Genomic DNA, 19,941 nt, shown 5'->3' on the forward strand with positions numbered 1-19,941 from the left:
TCAGCTGATCCAAGAGTGCCACACACATGATCACATATAGACCTGCAATACAGATTCTTCCAACATGTAGTTCAGCCTTTCCCAGATGACTTGCAGTGACCCAGATGGCATGCATAGAGTGTGCCAATTCAACCACATAGACCTCAAAGATCACTTTTTTTTTTTTGCCTTAAATATCTGACAGCAAGAAAAAAAAATAATGGGTTTATTCACTGACACACAGGGACTTTGCCAATAAAACTTAGCCTTTCAAAGAAAATAAATGTGGGATTAGTTAAAAGGCACATTTATGTCATATTGAGGTGAATGGACTTGCCAAGAACACATGAAAGTAAGTTTTAAACTGCCTTTAGCTTTCTATTTGCCATAAAAATTTACCATTCTTACTTTTAAGGTCAGGCTAGGAAGAATTATAAAGGTAAATTACCCGCAGCTGCTTCTGAAGTTAGGGGTACTATATTGCCTTTGGTTTGAACAGTTAAGTATTCTTTCACTCGAAAAAAAGGGGGGCACATTTATGTCTCTTTGATTACTACCAAACCTTCAATTTAGGTCAGAGGTTTCTGACAACCAAGATAGCCTGCTAAATGGAGAAAACCATGTGTAGAAAATTTCCCAATTTCCTCCTCAAAGTCAGCAGGGTTTGGTTGGAGGAGGGGTAAGGCTTCTAAGGGATGACAGTTAAGCAAATACAGTACATGTCAAGGCATTTACCGAGAGTTTTGAGAGGAGTGTACTGACACATGCCTGTAATCCCAAGCAGAAGGATTAGGAGGACTCCAAGGTCAATTTTAGCATAGCAAATTGGAGGCCAGGATGGGCTACATGAAACCCTGTCTAAAAAAAGAAAAGAAAAATATTTTTGATTAGCAGTAAATATGAAATATGGATACCATATGGTGCCTGTTCTAGAAATGGGGACACTGATGAAATTTGACTTTTGAACTGAGGAAATATGTATTTATATATTGCCTTTCAAAGACAAGCACATTTTGCACCTATATTTGCAATTTTCATTCAAGGTCTGAAAAAAAGAGAACCATTTTTACTCCTTACTACAAGTAAGATTTTTCCATTTTTCTAGGCCATGGTAGGAAAAGCTGTGGTTTGCATTTCCCGCTGCTACTTGTGGGTGCTATTTTTTATGGGTGCTATTTTTATTTAGGGCTGACAACCCCAAAGTTAATTCTACAATTCATACTCTTTTTCAAACATCCAGAGGTCCTTCCAACACCCACAACCCACTGCTTTAACTTGATTTCTTATAAACATTTTTTCTACCCGTTGATTTGTGGTTAGCCCACTTTAACTTGTCTTACAGTGGTTCCTCTACTATCCACCCTCACGTTCTGCCCAGAAGATACAGGTTCAGCAAATTCTGGTAAACAGGCTTTCTATAACCTAGGAGGTACTCTGGTAATTTAAAAAAAAAAAAAAAAAAAAAAGCCCTACAGTTCTTCAAGGCATCAGAGATGACCTTGGCTTTTGTTCACAGTGAGATGCAAAGCCACAGCAGGATTCTCCCATCTGGAAAAGCAGCTTGGGTTGGCTTGTGTCTTTACAGGATCACATAGGCTTAGCACACCACTGCCGTAACTCAGACAAGAAGTGACGGTGGCTTGGTGCAACGTGGTAACAGTGGAGGAAGGGTGAAGATGTGGAATGATGGACGTCTTGGAATAAACCTCTCATCTTTCTTTTCAAGCCTTCTGCAAGGAGATACCACTGCCATTGTCAACAATCCCAAATGCTGAATGTCAGGAAACTACTGCTTCTATGCGTCCTCAGACTTCATTGTCCATGGTTTTCAAATACTGCTAAAATCTCCAAGTCCGTGTTTACAAGTAGTGCCTAAGACAACATAGCTCTTTAGGCAGGGTCTTGCTACCCTAAAGAGAGGATTGCCTCTTTGGTGACCATTACCACTTCAAGTCTTATGAATAGTCTTACAGTTTCTAGTAAGAAGACAAATAATTTCACCCAGGTCATTGTAATTATAAATCATACCACAGTCATATATGTATTTTACAGTCCTGGTTTGAAGAATTTCTATTTCCTTAGAAAGCCCTCAATTCATGCTATTTCTCAGATGTCAATCAGGATAATTCATAAGGTTAAAATGATTGATTGGAGCACACTTATATTTGCTCCATTTTACTTTCCAGTGTTGTTCATCTCTCACTGGGCATGCTTTACAAAGTAAATTTTACCCTTAGCATGGATGTATAGGGCTTGGAACTACATGTGGTTTCAGGCATGCACTGGGGGTCTTGGGGTGTTGTTTCTCCTGAGGATAAGGTGTTGTTACTGCACAGGGTGACATCATGAAGGTCAATAGGTTTTTTTTTTTTTTTTTTTACTTGCATAGAGAGACCTAAGCTCAATTGTTGTCAAAGAGCCTAAAAAATGAGAATGCAATAAAGCAGTAATATGATCATGAAAACCACTCAGGAGTAGGAAGATAATGAGAAGGTACACACAGCAGTTTGATCTATGAGGGTGTTTTGTTTGGTTGGTTTTGTTTTGGTTTTGGTTTCTGACACAAGGTCTCACTATATAGACAGGCTGGCCTCAAACTTGTGACAATCTCCTGTCTCAACCTCCCAAGTGCTGGGATTACAGGTATTTGCCACCACGCCTGAAGATTTTTCTTTTTTAAATATTATTTATTTATTTAAGGGAGAGAGAGAGATGGGGGAGGAGAGAGCGAGAGGGAGAGAAGCAGGGTGCTATAGGGCCAGACACATATGCCTCTTTGTGCATCTGGCTTTAAATGAATGGCTACTATGGAAGCAAACCCAGGCTGGCAGGCTTTGCAAACAAGTGCCTTTAACCACTGAGCAATCTCCTCACCCACATGCTTGCACTGTCAAAAGGTTCCTGGTGAGTCCGTTGGGTCACCCACATGCTTACACTGTCAAAAGGTTCCTGGTGAGTCCCTTGGGTCACCCACATGCTTACACTGTCAAAAGGTTCCTGGTGAGTCCCTTGGGTCACCCACATGCTTACACTGTCAAAAGGTTCCCTGGTGAGTCCGTTGGGTCACCCACATGCTTGCACTGTCAAAAGGTTCCTGGTGAGTCCGTTGGGTCACCCGGATGGAGTCCTGTGGCTTCCCAGATGATTAAGTCTCCTTAGCTGCACTACCTGCAGTGCTTCCTCCTGAGTTCCTGCCTTTACAGCTAGGAGCTTCTCTGACTAGCTCAGCAGAGAGCGACACCCCTTCCTCTAGGAGTGGCGCATTTGACTTGCTGGGCTCTGGCAGAGCTCAGCACGTGCTGGGGCTCATCTACGTCAGGCTTGTGTGGCTTCAGATATCCCTTCCCTTGTTGAGAGCTGCTGTGACAGCAACAAGAAGTCAAGAGCCAGGAGAGTATAACTGAAACAATTCATTTTCCCAGAGTTGAAGAAAGTTCCAAACAACATCCCTCCGGACATTGTTAAGCTGGACTTGTCACACAACAAAATCAGCCAACTTCGACCCAAGGAATTTGAAGATGTTCATGAACTAAAGAAATTAAACCTCAGCAGCAATGGTATTGAATTCATAGATCCTGGTAAGTTCTACTGAATAGTCTTTTAAGTGGTTGATAGGCACTCTGTGATTTTTTTTTTTTTTTTGCTATGGCAATATTTATAGTAAACATCATTTTTGTATTAAAAAAAAACTAAGGGGCTGGGGAGATGGCTTAGCGGTTAAGGCACTTGCCTGCAAAGCCTAAGGACCCATGTTCAACTCTCCAGATCCCACATAAGCCAGATGCACAAAGGTGAGTCAAGCACAAGGTCACACATGCCCCCTGGGTGGCACAAGCATCTGAGTTCAATTGTAGTGGCTAAGGACCTTGCATGACAATTCTCTCTCTCTCTCTCTCTTTCTCTCCCTCTTTCTCTGTCAAATAAATAAATAAATAGCAATAAAATATTTTTTAAAATAATTTATTTATTTGGAGCTGGGAGTGGTGGTGCATGCCTTTAATCCCAGCATTCAGGAGGCAGAGATAGGAAGATTGCCACCCTGAGCCTCCACAGTGAATTCCAGGTCAGCCTGGGCTAGAGTGAGACACTACCTCAAAAAACCAATAATAATAATAGTAGTAATAATAATTTATTTATTTGAGAAAAAGGTAGATAGAGAAAGAGAAAGAGAATGGGACACCAGGGCCTTCAATCACTGCAAATGAACTCCAGACACATGCACCACCTTGTGCATCTGGCTTACATGGATACTGGGGAATCGAACCTGGGTTCTTTGGCTTCGTAGACAAGTGCCCCAGCCATAAACCATCTCTCCAGCCCTAAAATATTTTTTTAACAAAAAGAAAACACAATGTGAGGTGCCAGACTCATTAACAACAACCTGATAAGACGCCGGCTTCATCACAGTAAAGGGAAAGAAACCACCCTACTAGTTTTACCTCCTTCAAGTAATAGCTTTCCCAAGGGCTTAAGGGGTTAAGTACATGTGGTTTAAGTAACGACTATGGCACTTTAGAAAGAAAAACCTAGGAATGTTTACACATGCTTTCAATCTGAAAAACTGACTTGTTTTAAGAAAAGTATAGTTGTGACAGCAGTGAGTCACAAAATTTCAGTAAATGGAAAGGAAAAAAGCTGCATTGTCTCCAGAACTATCATCACAATAGCTGACCTTCTGTCTCCTAGTCCAGCCCTCGCCCCTCCTACCAAAACTTTAGGGGTTTTGTCCAAGAATAGATGATATGAAAATAGTTTATGGTACTGGCATGACAGCATATTTTCCACATTCAAAATAAGAATATGATGTTCTTACAAGGGTATTTTGAAACAAGAATGAGAAAATGTTAGAAACTAAACATTTGTTTATTTATTTATTTGCAAGCAGAGAGATAAAGAAGAGAGACAGGCAGACAGAATGGGCGAACCAGGGCCTTAGCCACTGCAAACAAACTCCAGATACATGTGTCACTTTGTGGATCTGGTTTTATGTGGGTAGTGGAGAATCGAACCTGGGCCGTTTAGGCTTTACAGGCAAATGCCTTAACTGCTAAGCCATTTCTCCAGCCTGAAACAAACTATTTGAAATCAGTGTTGGCCAGTAAATTCTGTTTTATCTGGTCAATCCACATCAACTGAAATAGGAACAATCCATGACAGATTTCTTTGTTCTTCGAGATGGGGGACTTTTTGTTATTTTATTTTGTTATGTGTTTGAAAATTGTTCTAATATTCAGCCTCCAGCAAAATCCAGTGCATATGGGAATCAAAGCTGATAGCTACCACAGCTTACCAAACACAATCAGATGTTTTAAAAATGTTGGTAGAAATTGTTTGGATTGGGATTCTATAGGAATAGAATCCTCTACCCCCAACACCACCAAACTTGGAAAGGTCATTTTCTGGGCATTTTTAGAATTCACTGATAACCCAAGAAGCATCATCACCAGACACACTTTGGATGTTTTTCTCCAAGTCTCACATTGATTTATTTTCTTCATTCATGCCTCTCTCTTGCAGTTTTTCTCGAGTACAAAAAATATGCATCAGAAAAGGGCATTTTTAAAAGCTGATTTTTAAATAAAATTTTGCATGCTATCCTATCTAAAAGAGAAAGGCTTTGTTTGACTAAAAATATGTTTCAGAGACTTTGCATTTAGACACATACCCAGTGGGAAGATATAATTGAAAACAAAACCTCCAGCCAAGAAATCCTCTCCACAGAGGTAGCAGGGAAAAAAAAATCTTACTATAAACATTACACCAAAATGTGATGAACATCACAGGCAATGACTACCAGAATGCAAAGACAGAAGGAGTCTCACCCCTGACAGAGCCCCTCAGATACTATCCATTCCACACACATTTGCAGAACAAACAACTAGTTCTCAAGGGAAATGACTTCATGATGCATTTTGATCACACACAGCTCATCCTAAATTTACCTGATTAATCGAGCATCTGGTTTAGTTCATTGACTCTATACAGAGAACACCATACTTCTTTATAATGGGAAGAGAGACCTAGTTTTGCAACTAGATCAACCAAGTTAGGCCCTGCCTTTACACAGAACCTGGGAGACAGAGGTGCTATCTCCCATGATATAGCCTGCCTAGTCTTCAAAACGATTTAAAGGTATTTCAGAAAGAGAAGAAAGTATATACAATTATGTGTTTTCTAAATTCAATGCTCTGAGAAAAAGGAGAGGAAGGAAATCTCTTCATTTTTAACAAGGAGAATTAAGGCTCTTATTGTTCATTTGCATATAGCTGCATAATTCAATTACTCACTAGTTAATAAATACTTTCTGTTTCTAGCTGCCTTTTTAGGACTCACCCATCTCGAAGAGCTAGATTTATCAAATAACAATCTTCAAAACTTTGATTATGGAGTATTGGAAGACCTGTATTTTCTGAAACTTCTGTGGCTCAGAGATAACCCTTGGCGATGCGACTACAGCATCCACTACCTCTATTACTGGCTAAAGCACCACTACAATGCCCACTATAATGGCCTGGAATGCAAAATGCCTGAAGAGTACAAAGGGTGGTCTGTGGGGAAATATGTGAGAAGTTACTATGAAGAATGCCCTAAAGACAAGTTACCTGAATCCCCCGAAACATTTGACCAGGACGCAGAAGATGACGAGTGGGAAAAAATTCACAGGGATCACACACCAAAGAAGCAGCGTGTAAGAGTCACCATTGTGGGATAGCTTAGGAACTGGTCCTGTTGTAACTAGTTTGTGTATTTTCTATACTGGTCTCAGAAAGTCATGTTTACATTTTTTGATAAATTGCATTGCTTATTTATACAGGGTCATCTAGCTACCAGAATCTTTAATAATTTTGTAAAGATTATTATTTTGTGACAATTTTGGTAATAAAGAGAATTCTCTTTCCTGCTTGCCTACAATCCCTCTGTGGACAGCCTCTGACGATCCGCAACTCCACAGTGGGCTAGGCATGATGGTGCATGCCTGTAATCACAGCACTTCGGAGGGTGATGCAAGAAGGTCATGAGTTCCAGGTGAGCCTGGAAGACACTGCTCAAAATACGCAAAACCAAGCTGTCCCACACTGATATTCTGCAGGGGCTGGATCCTAATCATGGCTTTAGAGTTTTGTAGTGTCCTGTGTATATTTTCACTGCTTTTTTTTTAAAAATAAAATAAAAATTTGGTATGTTTTTATATGCCTTAAAGCATGTATTTCTTTGTACATACTGAAAGATGATGAACATGCAATGACACAAATGCTTAGCCAAAATCAAACATCCTGCCTCCCCTACTTTTATTCAGTAAGTCAACTTACATATTAAATAAATCTGCACTTGGATGCCTGTACATTCCAAAATGAGGTACTGCTAAACTCACATTTTCACTGCTCTGCTCTTGCACATAAATTGTAAAGCCAGACCTGAAGGACAATTGTCACAATAAGCAAGTAAAGAATATGAGGATTACATTACTGGAAGCAGATCAGAAGAAGACCACTGAGAAGCAGGTATTGGATGGTATGAATCAAGAGCCTGAAAAGAAATAACCACTAGAGAATGTGGAAACAGAATTGTAAGCTCATTGGCTTTTATCCATGTTCACAAAGCCACCCATCACAGGTGAAGGGCCCGAGGACTTATAGCTAAGCTAATAAGACAAGGACCATAAAGCAAAGTATGAAATTAAAATTTGGGATTAAAACATGGTATGAAGAAAACTACAATAAAAAGTACCATGTCAGAAGCAACTGAAGGAAAGGATGATACCTAAAATAAGACCTGTGACTAATGTTTTAAAGTTAAAATGAGATCATCTTGAAAGATGAGAAAAAGAGGTAATGCATAGAGACTATAAATGTGATCCACCAGCTTGCATTGACATTGTGGGTTATACTCTACATAGAGGGAAAATAACAAGAAGGAATGCATACACATCCTCAGTGAGACACTACTTTTCCTGTATATGCAGGTTTCCCTTCTACACAGTTAGAATATCATCCATTTCTTGTTTCATGGGGTTTGGTTCAAAGTTGAGCAGCTGGTCTTAATACTCACACAAACTGCCAAAGCATAGAAAATGGCACATGATAAACAGTACTAAGCAGTTATAACTACTTAGCAGATACTGAACACTGGGCCAAAAAGTTTCATACATTATTCTGGCGATTCCCACAAGGTCCCTCTAAGGAAGGGAATGCTAGCTGCCTTTTGTAGATGAATAAATAAAGGCTTAGCGTTTCCTTAACTTGGACAAAGCCACACAGCTGGCAGGGAGCAGAGGCAGGATTCAAATCCATACAAGCCTTTCCTATTGATAAAGGCAATATGGCCCTGTGTTGACAGTCTGACATCAGGACTTCTAGAACCATACCGCAAAAGAGGAACAGTAAGGGACATAAATAAAAGTATTAGGAGGACTTCCGGTTAAGATGGCAGAATAGGAACCATGCCAAAGCAGCCTAGGGAGAAAAAAAACAAAAAAGAGAAAGAAAAATCCAAGCAAAATACACTCTTCTACTAAAATGTGAAGGTATATAAGAAATTATCAACCACAGCAGAGAAGTAGGAGAGATCCAGAGGTCTAAAGACCACAGAAACAGGCAGAAATGGCTCCAGCAGCAGCAGTGGCAGCAACAGGTCCCTGTGGCCATGGTTGCCAGGCTCAGCTTGAGCCACAGAAAAAGATAGGTGAGGGGATTTTCCATTCACACCAGCATCCTCGCAAACTCAAGAAACCTGAAAGGGAGAATAGCAGGGACCAGTGAAGCAGCTAGTGAGCAAGAGGGTCCAGCAGTATAACTGCAGCCAACATCCACAGTCTGCCCTCCCCACCACAAGCCCAAACACCAGAGACCTGGGAAAGGGAGCTCACCTACACAGCTCATAGCACCAGGGATCAGAGCAGCAACTGACCCACCCAACCAGCCTACCTGAGGCTATAGCACAGCAAAGACGGACCAAAGCAGGTGCACAGCATAGCTGAGACCAAAGCCATCCCAAAAGGTAACTGGGCTTAAACCAGGTCAGTACCCACCAAAAAAGACCGATAGGCTTTCATCAGCAGGGTTAATTGCACCTTCCATGTCAGGGTAAACTATGTATTAAATCTGACAGATGGTTGGATGTGCCATTCTTAAATAAGCTATATTTTGGGGCTGTCATTTGTTGCTCCTGATTTATAGTGCCTTTGTCTCCTGTTCCATCATTCATTGGGGCAGGGTCTCCCTCAATCACAAGCTGATCCTGGAACCCTCTACAGAACAGAAATCTCAGCCTCCCAGTTGGCAGGGTTAAGGGTGTGGGCCACACACATCCTTAGAGACTGTGACTTTGTCAGAGGATCTATTTGTTTTAATACCTTCTCTTGCATAAATACTCTGTGCTGTTTTTCATTGAATATGTATAGTGTTCAGTTAAATTTTAGAATTTGCCTATATTTTGTTCCACCCATCCTACTAGAATACTCACAAATCAGTCAAACCCAACACCTAGGGTTACTTTTGTGGTTACTTTGAGAGTCTTCTAAGAGCCACATCTAGCACCTTAAGCTCCTACCCTGAAGATATATAACATCAGATTGATAGATACATCTAAGAATACTGCAGATAATTAGAAAATCCAAGCATAAAATTAACCCAAGATACAAAAATCTCGACATTATAAGAAATACAAAAAAAATAAAGACAATATAATTCCACCAAAAATTACAATTCCATCAGAAATTACCTCCAGTGAGACTGATTTAGAGGAAATGCCTGAGAAATATTTCAAAAGAATGATTATAACTATGCTCAAGGAAATCAAAGGAATTAAAGAAGACACAGGAAACCAATTTAATGAAATAAGGAGGTCAATGTAATACATGAATAAGGAAATAAAAATAATAAAGAAAAATCAGTCAGAAATCCTAGCAATGAAAAACACAGTAAGTCAAATAAAAAACTCTGTAGAAAGTCTCGCCAGTAGAATGGATGAAGGAGAGAACAGAATATATAAACTAGAAGACCAGGTGGCAGATCTAATACAGTCCAACAAAGAGAAAGACAAGCTAATAGGAAGGCATGAAGGGGAATTTCATGATATCCAGGACTCTATGAAAAGATCAAACATAAGAATTCAGGTAATAGTAGAAGGAGAAGAATCTCATTCCAAAGGCATAGTAGGTGTTTTAAACAAAATCATAGAAGAAAATTTCCCCAAAAATGGGAAAGAGACACCAATACAGATACAGACAGCCTTTAGAACACCAAACAGACAAAACATGGAAAGAACCTCTCCTCGCCATATTATAATTAAACTACCAAACACACAAACTGAAGAAAATATATTGAAAGCCATTAGAGAGCAAGTCACTTATAAAGGCAAGCCCATCAGGATAACATCAGGTTACTCAACACAAACTTCAAAAGACAGAAGGGCTTGGAATGACGTAAGTTCTGAAAGACAACAACTATCAACCAAGATTACTTTATCCATCAAAGCTACGCATCCAAATTGATGGAGAAATAAGGATATTCCACAACAAAAACAGGCTAAAGGAATAAATGACAATTAAGTCGGCTCTACAGAAAATGCCTTAGAGGGATCTTCCACACTGGAAAGAAAGGAAAGCACACATACGAGGAAGCAGGGAAAAATAAATCATACCAGAAAAACACTTAATACAAAAGGGTGAATGGAAAAAGGAAGCACTATGAAAACACATGCCTTTCAATTATAACTCTTAATGTCAGTGGCCTCAATGCCCTAATCAAAAGACACAGGCTTGAAGATTGGATTAAAAGGCAGAATCTTTCTGTTTGTTGCTTCCAAGAAACTCATCTCTCCATAAAAGACAGATACTATCTTAGGGTGAATGGATGCAAGCAAATAGATCTAGGAAACAAGCAAGTGCTGCCATCCTAATATTTGACAAGATAGACTTCAAACCAACATTAGTGAGGAAAGATAAAGGTTACTTTATATTGATTAAATGGAAAATTCAACAGGAAAACATTACAATTCTAAACATCTATGCACCTAACATGGCTGCTCCCAATTCCATCAAACAAACATTAATAGACCGTAAGTCACAGATAACATCTCTTAATGTTTATATTCATATATTAATGCTACTCTCACTTTTGGCTAGAGAAGCTTCTCTTTTCAGATGGTGGTGACCACTGGAATGACCCAAAAGGCAACATAGTGCTAAGAAGAAGTGATGGAGGAGTGTCCAGCACTGAAACATCTCTATCACACCCTCCAGGGCTCAGGGGTCCATTGTGAAAGAGGTGATGGGAAGAATGTAAGAGCCAAAGGGTATGACTCCTTACAATACAACTGTCTAAACAGAAATTGGCCTTGGTATCCACAACCTTACAGTGCCCAGCAATACCTTCATAAGACCCTCATAGTAGGAGGAAAAGATGATGACATCAAAATTAAAGAAAGACTAATGGAGAGAGGAAGGAGATGTGATGAAGAGTGGAGTTGTGAAGGGGAAAGTGGGGGAGGGGAGGGAAATATCATGTCTTATTGTCTGTAAGTATAGCATTTGTCAATAAAAAAAATACATTTTTTTAAAGTATTTGGGTCTGGTGTGGTGGTGCACATCTTTAATCACAGCACTCAAGAGGCAGAGTGTGGTGGTTTGAATAGAATAGGTGGCCCCCAATATATTCAGTTCTTTATTGTTTGTAGTTTGTATCTGCTGGCTACCTGGCTGGAGGCAGTATCACTGGGTGGATCTTAAGGTGTGCTGGTGGGTTTCCGATTTCAATCTAAAGTTATGCAAAGTGTGCCTAGCTGGAGTTCCTGAAGTGTGCTGTGGCTTTTGACCTTTAGGCTTGTGCTTCTCTCTCTCTCTGCTTGGTCCTATGAAGGCAGGCCAGCTTCTTCTTCCATTTATGGAACTTCCCCTGGATTTGTAAGCTTCAATAAATCCCTTCCTCCATAACTGTACCTGGTCTGGAAGTTCTTCTCAGTGAACCTGAAGCTGTCTGCTTCACAGAGGTAGGAGGAGCGCCATGAATTCAAGGCCACCCTGAGAATACAGAGTGAATTCCAGGTCAGCCTGGGCTAGAGTGAGACCCTACCTTGAAAAACCAAAAAATTAAAAGGTATTTGGAACATACATTAAGCCTTTGACTCCAAGAACACCCATGAAAGCAGTTGGCAGGAGAGTTTTTGGTCTAAGGCATTTAAAGCTATATGCATATGTGTAAGAAACCAAGATGACACAGGAAGCTGGAGGAGCTCAGAATGCTGCTGGTTCCAGGACTGAGTCTGGGTTGTGACAGGTGATGACCCTGCTCATCTTACCAGTGTTTGGATCGCTGATGGAAACTTGTTCTCACCGAATATCCCACGTTACTCACTATAAGTCATTAAAGACAGCTGTTAACAGTAAAGTGTTACCAGAAAAATACAACAAATCCATTTACTACTGTCCATCTTCCTAAGAATGATTAACAGCATGAGGCCTGAAACAGCTAAGAGTTGGTGTTGGAGAAATCTAGGTGTTGCTTTGAAAGGTGACAGAGGATCATCGCAGGTATAAAGGTCTCTAGAATGAAGGGACATTTAATCTGATTCAGAGAAAAGGTCTAAATTTTTCTCTGGTTTAATTTTTAGGGGTTAGTCAGGGACTTTATTGGTTAATTTTGGGATTTACTAGCACCTCCTAGGATCTATTTAGAAATAAAACTCTGGGCTGGAGAGATGGCTTAGCAGTTAAGGTGCTTGCCTACAAAGCCAAAGGACTCAGGTTCGATTCACCAGGACCCACGTAAGGTGGCACATGCATGTGGAGTTCAGTTGCAGCTACTAGATGCCCTGGTGTGTCCATTCTTTCTCTCTTTCTCTTCTTCTTCTCCTTCTTCTTCTTCTTCTTCTTCTTCTTCTTCTTCTTCTTCTTCTTCTTCTTCTTCTTCTTCTTCTTCTTCTTCTTCTTCTTCTTCTTCTTCTTCTTCTTCTTCTTCTTCCTCTTCTTCTTCTTCTTCTTCTTCTTCTTCTTCTTCTTCTTCTTCTTCTTCTTCTTCTTCTTCTTCTTCTTCTCTCTCTCTCTCTCTCTCTCTTTCTCTCTCTCTCTCTGTCTGTCTGTCTGTCTGTCTGTCTGTCTGTCTCTCTCCCCCTTCCTCCTCTTTCTCTCTGTCAAATGAATAAGATTTTTCAAAAAGAAATAAAACACTGGATCACATTGAAATAATTAATTCAGACCATCCAAAAGGTAAGTCAGCTGGAATTGCTAATATCTCTGTGTCTACATTGAAGCACTATTTTGAAAGCTTATGACTGACCCTTCTCTGTATCAGAGATTTTTCTTTGCAGGGAAGTGGAGTAGATCCATGATGAAACGAGGAATTAAAGGCCTCTACCAATTTCTCACTGTCCATGATCTTGAGATTGTTGTGACCCCTCTTGTTATAGTCTGGCCTCCTCTTCTTCCACTCTCCTCTTCCTTTGCTTTTTAATTTATTTGCAAGGAGATAGAAAGAAAGAGAGAGAGAGAATGGGTACACTAGAGCCTCGAGCCACTTTGTGCATCTGAATTTACATGGGTACTGGAGAATGGAACCCAGAGAGTTAGGTTTTGCAGGCAAGCACCTTAACTGCTGAACCATCTCTCCAGCCCTCTTTGTTGCTTTAAATATTTTATTTATTTGCAAGCAGAACGATAGTGTGGGGGTGGAAAATAGTAGGGCCTACAGAAAATGAACTCCAGATGCATGTGCCACTTTGTGCAGCTGGCTTATATGGGTACTGGGGAATCAAACCCAGGTCCCTAGGCTCTGCAGGTAAATGCCTTAACCACTGAGAAATCTCTTCAGCCCGTTTCTTTTCTTTTTTTTTTTTTTCAGCCCCACTTTCTTATACTTGACACTCAGAAACCTGACTTTGGACTTGCCTTTATGTTCAGTAGATGACAAAATTCAGATTAAAAAGTATGTCTGCTCCATGGTAGTCAAGAACCTAATAATCCTGAAGTATAAACATTTAAACAAATAAATATATTTATCACTTGAGAATTAAGATAAAAGAAGTTTTTAAAAATGATACTTGCTACACATAGGGGTCTCTGAGTTTTCTAAAATAAACAAAATTTACTCAAAGCTGAGACCACCTTAGTGCTAGGTTACGTGGGAAAGCTATTTAACTTTATGTTATTTCTTTATTTAATTTATGAACAGCTCACTCCTCTGAAGCCTACACCCTCTATGAATTCATGTCTTGTTTCCAAAAAGTCTGAACTAGCCTCCTTCTCTGGAAATAGAAGTGATTCAATAATGACAATCTATTTGCCTGAAGCTTATAAGCCTGTACCAGCATCTCCCTTTTAAACATTTTAAGACCCCATTTTAAGGTTAATTTTTTTTCTAAAGCTTTTATTAACATGAGGATTATGACTGGTGTGTCTGGTCAGCCAAACAGCCCAGAAATTCAGCCAATATTTATCTTGAATTTAAAATTCAGAAAACCAAACTTCTTACCAGAAATATGTGTAATTCTAGAAACACCAATAGATGACCTGGGGAACAAGGGATGAAAAAGTTACAAGATCTTTGGGAATGGCTTTTACCTTTAGCTCCTCAAAGTTGCAAAATTAAAACTGGGGCTGGAGAGATGGCTCAGCGTTTAAAGGTGTTTATTTTGCCTGATGACCTGGGTTTGATTCCCCAGTACCCATATAAAGCCAGATGCACAAAGTGGTGCATGTGTCTGGAATTTGTTTGCAGTGGCAAAATGCACTGGTGGACCCATACTCCATCTCTCTATTCTCTCTCTCTCTGTCTCTCTCTCTCTCTCTCATTCAAATAAATAATTTTTAAACTAGTTTTATTAAATGATACATGGCCAATTAAAAGGATCCCTTAAAAACTCAAGGTCTACTCAGGCTTGCATACTTCATTGTTGATAAAATGATAAAAACATTTAAACCAAGAATTATACTTCTAGGTGAATACTAAATAAAATGCTTTTAAAGTAGCCAGCAAAATAACAATTAAAGCAAGAAAATATATTTGAGATATCACGAACTCAGTTACAGGTATAAACTGTTACCTAGAGTAAAGTCGTACTATAATATATATCATTTTTGAATATAATGCATGCATGTTCAATAATTGCACAATAGAAAATTTGACCCATGCATTCTCATTATTTGACCCTCTCTGAACTCTGCAAAAGTTACGACAGAGTGGTCCATTTCTTCTTCCCACCAAACTTCCCAGTGGGCTTGGGTCTTTATGTGAAAGCTAGTGAAATATCAAGTGAAGATTACAGCTGTAAATCTTCATCGTTAAAAAGAAGACATATCAAGAGGATGAAAAGACAAGCTACAGTTTGGGAAGATGTATTTGCACTGCATGCCTGACAAAAGACCATCACCTGAAACATACAAAGGGCTCTTAAAACTCAACAGGAGACAGCCTGAATTTAAAATGGGTCCAAAACCTTTGCAGACACCTCACCAGAAAGATTTAAGCATATGAAAAGATGCCCTGCATCATGTGTCATCAGGGAAATGTGAAAACAGCAGTGAAATACGACCACCTGTCTATTAGAATGGCTGAAATTGAGAACGCCGATAGCACTGAAGGCTGGAGAGGATGTCAAGCAACGATAACTCTGATCGAATGCTGACAGTGACACACAGGGCGCTGCCACTCTGGAAGAAAAGTCTGGTGTTCCCTCGAAGGGGCTGTCAGAGCCCCAGCCCCTTCTCTTTCTTGGCTTCCAGCTCATCATAAAGAAAGAGCTTTCTTCGCTGCCTGCTTCTTCCAGGATGCGCTGCCTCATCACAGGTTCAAAAGCAATGGGCCTAAAACTATGGACTAAAGCCTCTGAAACCATAAGTGAAAATAAACATTTCCTGTCACCTAACACATGTCTACAACTAAACACTCGCATGGACATATATAGCAGCTTCAACGTGTGACACCTAAAGACATGGTGAATGAGTCACAGAAAGATAACTGTTCTATGATTCCACCTATATGAAGTACCCAGAGGCATCAAATTCATAGAGACAGGAAGTAGAATGGTGGTTTCCAGGAGCCAAGGAAAGGAGGAGTTACTGCTTATTAGGTAGAAATCCAGCTTTTCTATGATGGAACAGTTAAGGAGGTAGGTGGTAATGGTTTCACAACAATGTGAATATACTTAATTCCACAGAACTACATGAATACAGGGGGCAGCATGATACTTTTATGTTATGTATGTTTTACCCCAATATAAAAAGAACCAACAGTTTGGCTGGTTGAAATAATTAAAATTAATAATACTTAAGCTAGCTTGACCAATAAAAAAGAAGAAACTACTATTACTAAAATCAGCCATGACAATTGATTTCATTGGTACCAACTTTACAGAAATAAAAAAGGATTATAAAAGAATATTATGGTGTTAGAGGGATGGCTTAATGGTTAAGGTACTTGCCTGTGAAACCTAAGGACCCACGTTCAATTCTCCAGGTCCCACATAAGCCAGATGCACAAGGGGGGTACATGCATCTGGAGTTCGTTTGCATTGGCTAGAGGCCCTGGTGTGCACATTCTTCCCCCCCCCTCTGTCTTTCCCTCTGTCTCAAATAAAAATTAAAATGAATTTTTTTAAAGTTGTCTTTAAAAAAGAATATTATGAAGTTATATCACAATTGCATGAAATTGACAAATATCTAGAGACACTAAAACTATCAAAACTATCTCACAAGCTGGGCACGGTGGCGCACGCCTTTAATCCCAGCACTCAGGAGGCAGAGGTAGGAGGACTGCTGTGAATTCGAGGCCACCCTGAGACTACAGAGTGAATTTCAGGTCAGCCTGAGCTAGAGTGAGACCCTACGTTGAAAAACAAAAAACAAACAAACAAAAGAAAACTATCTCACAAAAGAAAATCTAAATATGTCTACATAAGTACAAGATGTTAAATAAATGAAGAAGCACCTCCAACAAACAAGTCTAGGACCAGATGGCTTCGCTGAAAAACCCGACCAAACATTTAAAGACTAATTAACATCAAACCTTCTAAACTTTTCAAGAACAAAATAATAAGAGAAAATGTTTCCCAAGCTCCCTGTACAAAGCCAACATTAACCCAATAAGGAAGTCAGGCAGACATCACAAGAACAGAAAATTTTAGACAAATGCTTCGTTTTAATATAGATGCAAAAAACCTTAAGAAAACATTAGCAAATAACACACAACAGCATATTGAAATGATAATATACAAAATGGACAAGATGGATCCCAAAAATGCAACAATGGTTCAACATACAAAAATCAATCAATGTAGCCGGGCGTGGTGGCACACACCTTTAATCCCAGCACTCAGGAGGCAAAGGTAAGAAGATCACTGTAAGTCTGAGGCCACTCTGAGACTACATAGTGAATTCCAGGTCAGCCTGGGCTAGAGTGAGACCTTACCTCAAAAAACCAAAAACAAACAAACAAACAAAAGATCAATGTAAACATATAACACATTAATAGAATGAAGAAAACAAAACCCATGTGATGAAGATAAGGCACTGGATGAAACCCAACACACTTCTATGAGAAAAAAGAATCCTCAATGGTGGACTATAAATGAATTTCCTCAATACAATGAATAGCTAATATCTTCTTTTAAATATTTTATTTTTATTTTAATTATTTTACAGAGAAAGAGGGAGGGAGGGAGAGAGAATGGGCATGCCAGGGCCTCCAGCCACTGCAAATGAACTCCAGACACATGTGTCCTCTTGTGCATCTGGCTAACGTGGGTCCCGGGGAATCAGAACTGGGTCCTTTGCTTTGCAGGCAAATGCCTTAACCACTAAGCCATCCCTCCAGCCTGACAGCTAATATCTTCATGTAAAATTTTGAAAACATCTTTCCTGAAACCAGGAACAAGACAAAGATGTCTATTTTCACTACTTATGATCAACAATGAAGTTGTGGTCTGAGCAATTAGGTAAGTAAAAGAAATAAAAGGGAGCCCAGTGTGGTGGTGTATACCTTTAATCCCAGCACTTGGGAGGCTGAAGGAGGAAGATCACTACGAGTTTGAGGCCAGCCTGAAACTAATTCCAGGTCAGCCTGGGCTAGAGCAAGACCCTACTTCAAAAAAACGAAAAAGGAAGCCAGGCGTGGTGGCACACGCCTTTAATCCCAGCACTTGGGAGGCAGAGGTCGGAGGATCACTGTGAGTTCACGGCCACCAGGTCAGCCTGGGCTAGAGGGAGATCATATCTCAAAAAAACCAAAAAAAAGAAAAAAAAAAAAAAAACCTTACAAAGAAAGAAAGAAAGGAGGGAAGGAAGGAAAGAAAGAAATGCAAAACAGAATGGGTGTGGGGTTCCCTTCAGGCTGATGAAAATGTGCTAGATAAGAGTGGTAGGTGTGCAAGATTGTGAATGCACTAAAATCTACCATATTATACTTAATAGTCAAGTGAGTAAGTTTTATACTATGTGAATCTTATCTCAATTAATAAATTACATAAAAACTTCTAGAGACAAAGAAATATTCTACTGCCCACTATTGCTGCCATGAAAATCTTAAGTCAAGCAGGGCGTGATGGTGCATGCCTTTAATCCCAGCACTTGGCAGGCGGAGGTAGGTGGATTGCCGTGAGTTCAAGGCCACCCTGAGAGCACATAGTGAATACCAGGTCATCCTTGGCTAGAGTGAGAACCTACATCAAAAAAAAAAAAAATCCTTAGGTCAACTAGAGTGACTCAAAATGCACCACGGTGCTGAGCAGTAACAGTGGTGTAGTCGGCACTAAGTAGGACATGGCTATCACGGGTCAGGGCCACTGCAGAAGAGGTGGTGAAAGAGTGTAAGACTTTCTTACAAGGGAAGGGTAGAACTGTTTACAATGCTGTCATCCAGACACAATGTGGCCTTGATATTCATGACCTAACAGTGCCTGATACTATCTACAGAAGACCTTCATAACAGGAGGAAAAAATGATGACATCAACTTAGCAGAGAGACTAATCAGAAAGAAGAAGGGATTCAATGAAGGGTGGATTTGGAAGGGGAAGAGTTGGGGAGGTGGGAGGGAATTATCATGGTTTATTGTCTATTCTTATGGAAGTTGTCAATAAAAAAGGTTTGTAAGAATCTTAGGTTAAGCTGAAACCTTGCAGGTCACATCTTGAATCCATTTTATTTAAGAATTTTAAATTTAGTGAATAGTAACTTTTTCCATGTATATTTTACATATGTGCATATAAAGTGTGTGTGTGTAGGGACAGAAGGAGATAGAAGCAGAGACAGCGTTTGAGTGTCTACTACATTAAAGCTTATAATTACTTTATTAACCTTTTAAGACTACCAAAATAATTGGTCCACAATGTCACAATAAATGGATTTCAGTTTCCCTTTCCATCTTAAAGTCCAAAACCATTTTTTTTTTTTTTGAAAAATCAGTCTCATGCTTGGAAGACAAAGCAGGAATGGTAATGGTGGATCAGAAATCAATAGTTACTGAAAACCCAAAGGCAGGTGTGACTACACTGAATGAGGAATAAGCTTCTGGAAGTGAGAACAGCATTCTAATGCCCCATGGAGTGTGTCCCAGAAGTAAAGAGATGTGATCATAGATGTTTTTAGAAATATATCATTTCTTATAGGAAAATATATGTTAAGTAAAAATTACATGTCAAAAAGCAAACAGGTTAAAGACAAGTACAAGCACAATGTAGCTTAGAGAAATGGAAATTATTCTCACTAAAAGTACAAGAAGGGGGCTAAAGAGATGGCTTAGTGGTTAAGGCACTTGCATGCAAAGCCAAAGAACCTTGGTTCGATTCCCCAGGACCCATGTAAGCCAGATACACAAGAGGTACATGCATCTGAGGTTCATTTGCAGTGGCCAGAGGCCCTGACATGCCCATTTTCTCACTCTCTCTCTTTCTATCTGCCTCTTCCTCTCTTTCTCTCTCTCAATCTTTCAAATAAATAAATAATTTTTTAAAAAATACAAGAAGGCCAGGCATGG

General features: G+C 39.7%; 2 protein-coding genes across 3 annotated transcripts in view; one reads left to right on the top strand and one right to left on the bottom strand.

The window, feature by feature from the left end:
• Lrrc17 (leucine rich repeat containing 17) overlaps nucleotides 1-7,179 on the top strand; it is a 34,982-nt gene extending 27,803 nt beyond the window's left edge. The window contains exons 3-4 of the mRNA XM_045135825.1: nucleotides 3,402-3,557; nucleotides 6,294-7,179. Of these exons, the coding sequence (XP_044991760.1) occupies nucleotides 3,402-3,557; nucleotides 6,294-6,691 (554 nt within the window). The 3' untranslated portion in view covers nucleotides 6,692-7,179. The remainder of the gene's footprint in view (nucleotides 1-3,401; nucleotides 3,558-6,293) is intronic.
• The window catches only part of Fbxl13 (F-box and leucine rich repeat protein 13), a 205,543-nt gene that overhangs the window by 102,363 nt on the left and 83,239 nt on the right, over nucleotides 1-19,941 (bottom strand). The gene's annotated exons all lie outside the window — the stretch shown is intronic.

This window comes from Jaculus jaculus, chromosome 16 (assembly GCF_020740685.1).
Source record: "Jaculus jaculus isolate mJacJac1 chromosome 16, mJacJac1.mat.Y.cur, whole genome shotgun sequence".
NCBI lineage: Eukaryota > Metazoa > Chordata > Mammalia > Rodentia > Dipodidae > Jaculus > Jaculus jaculus.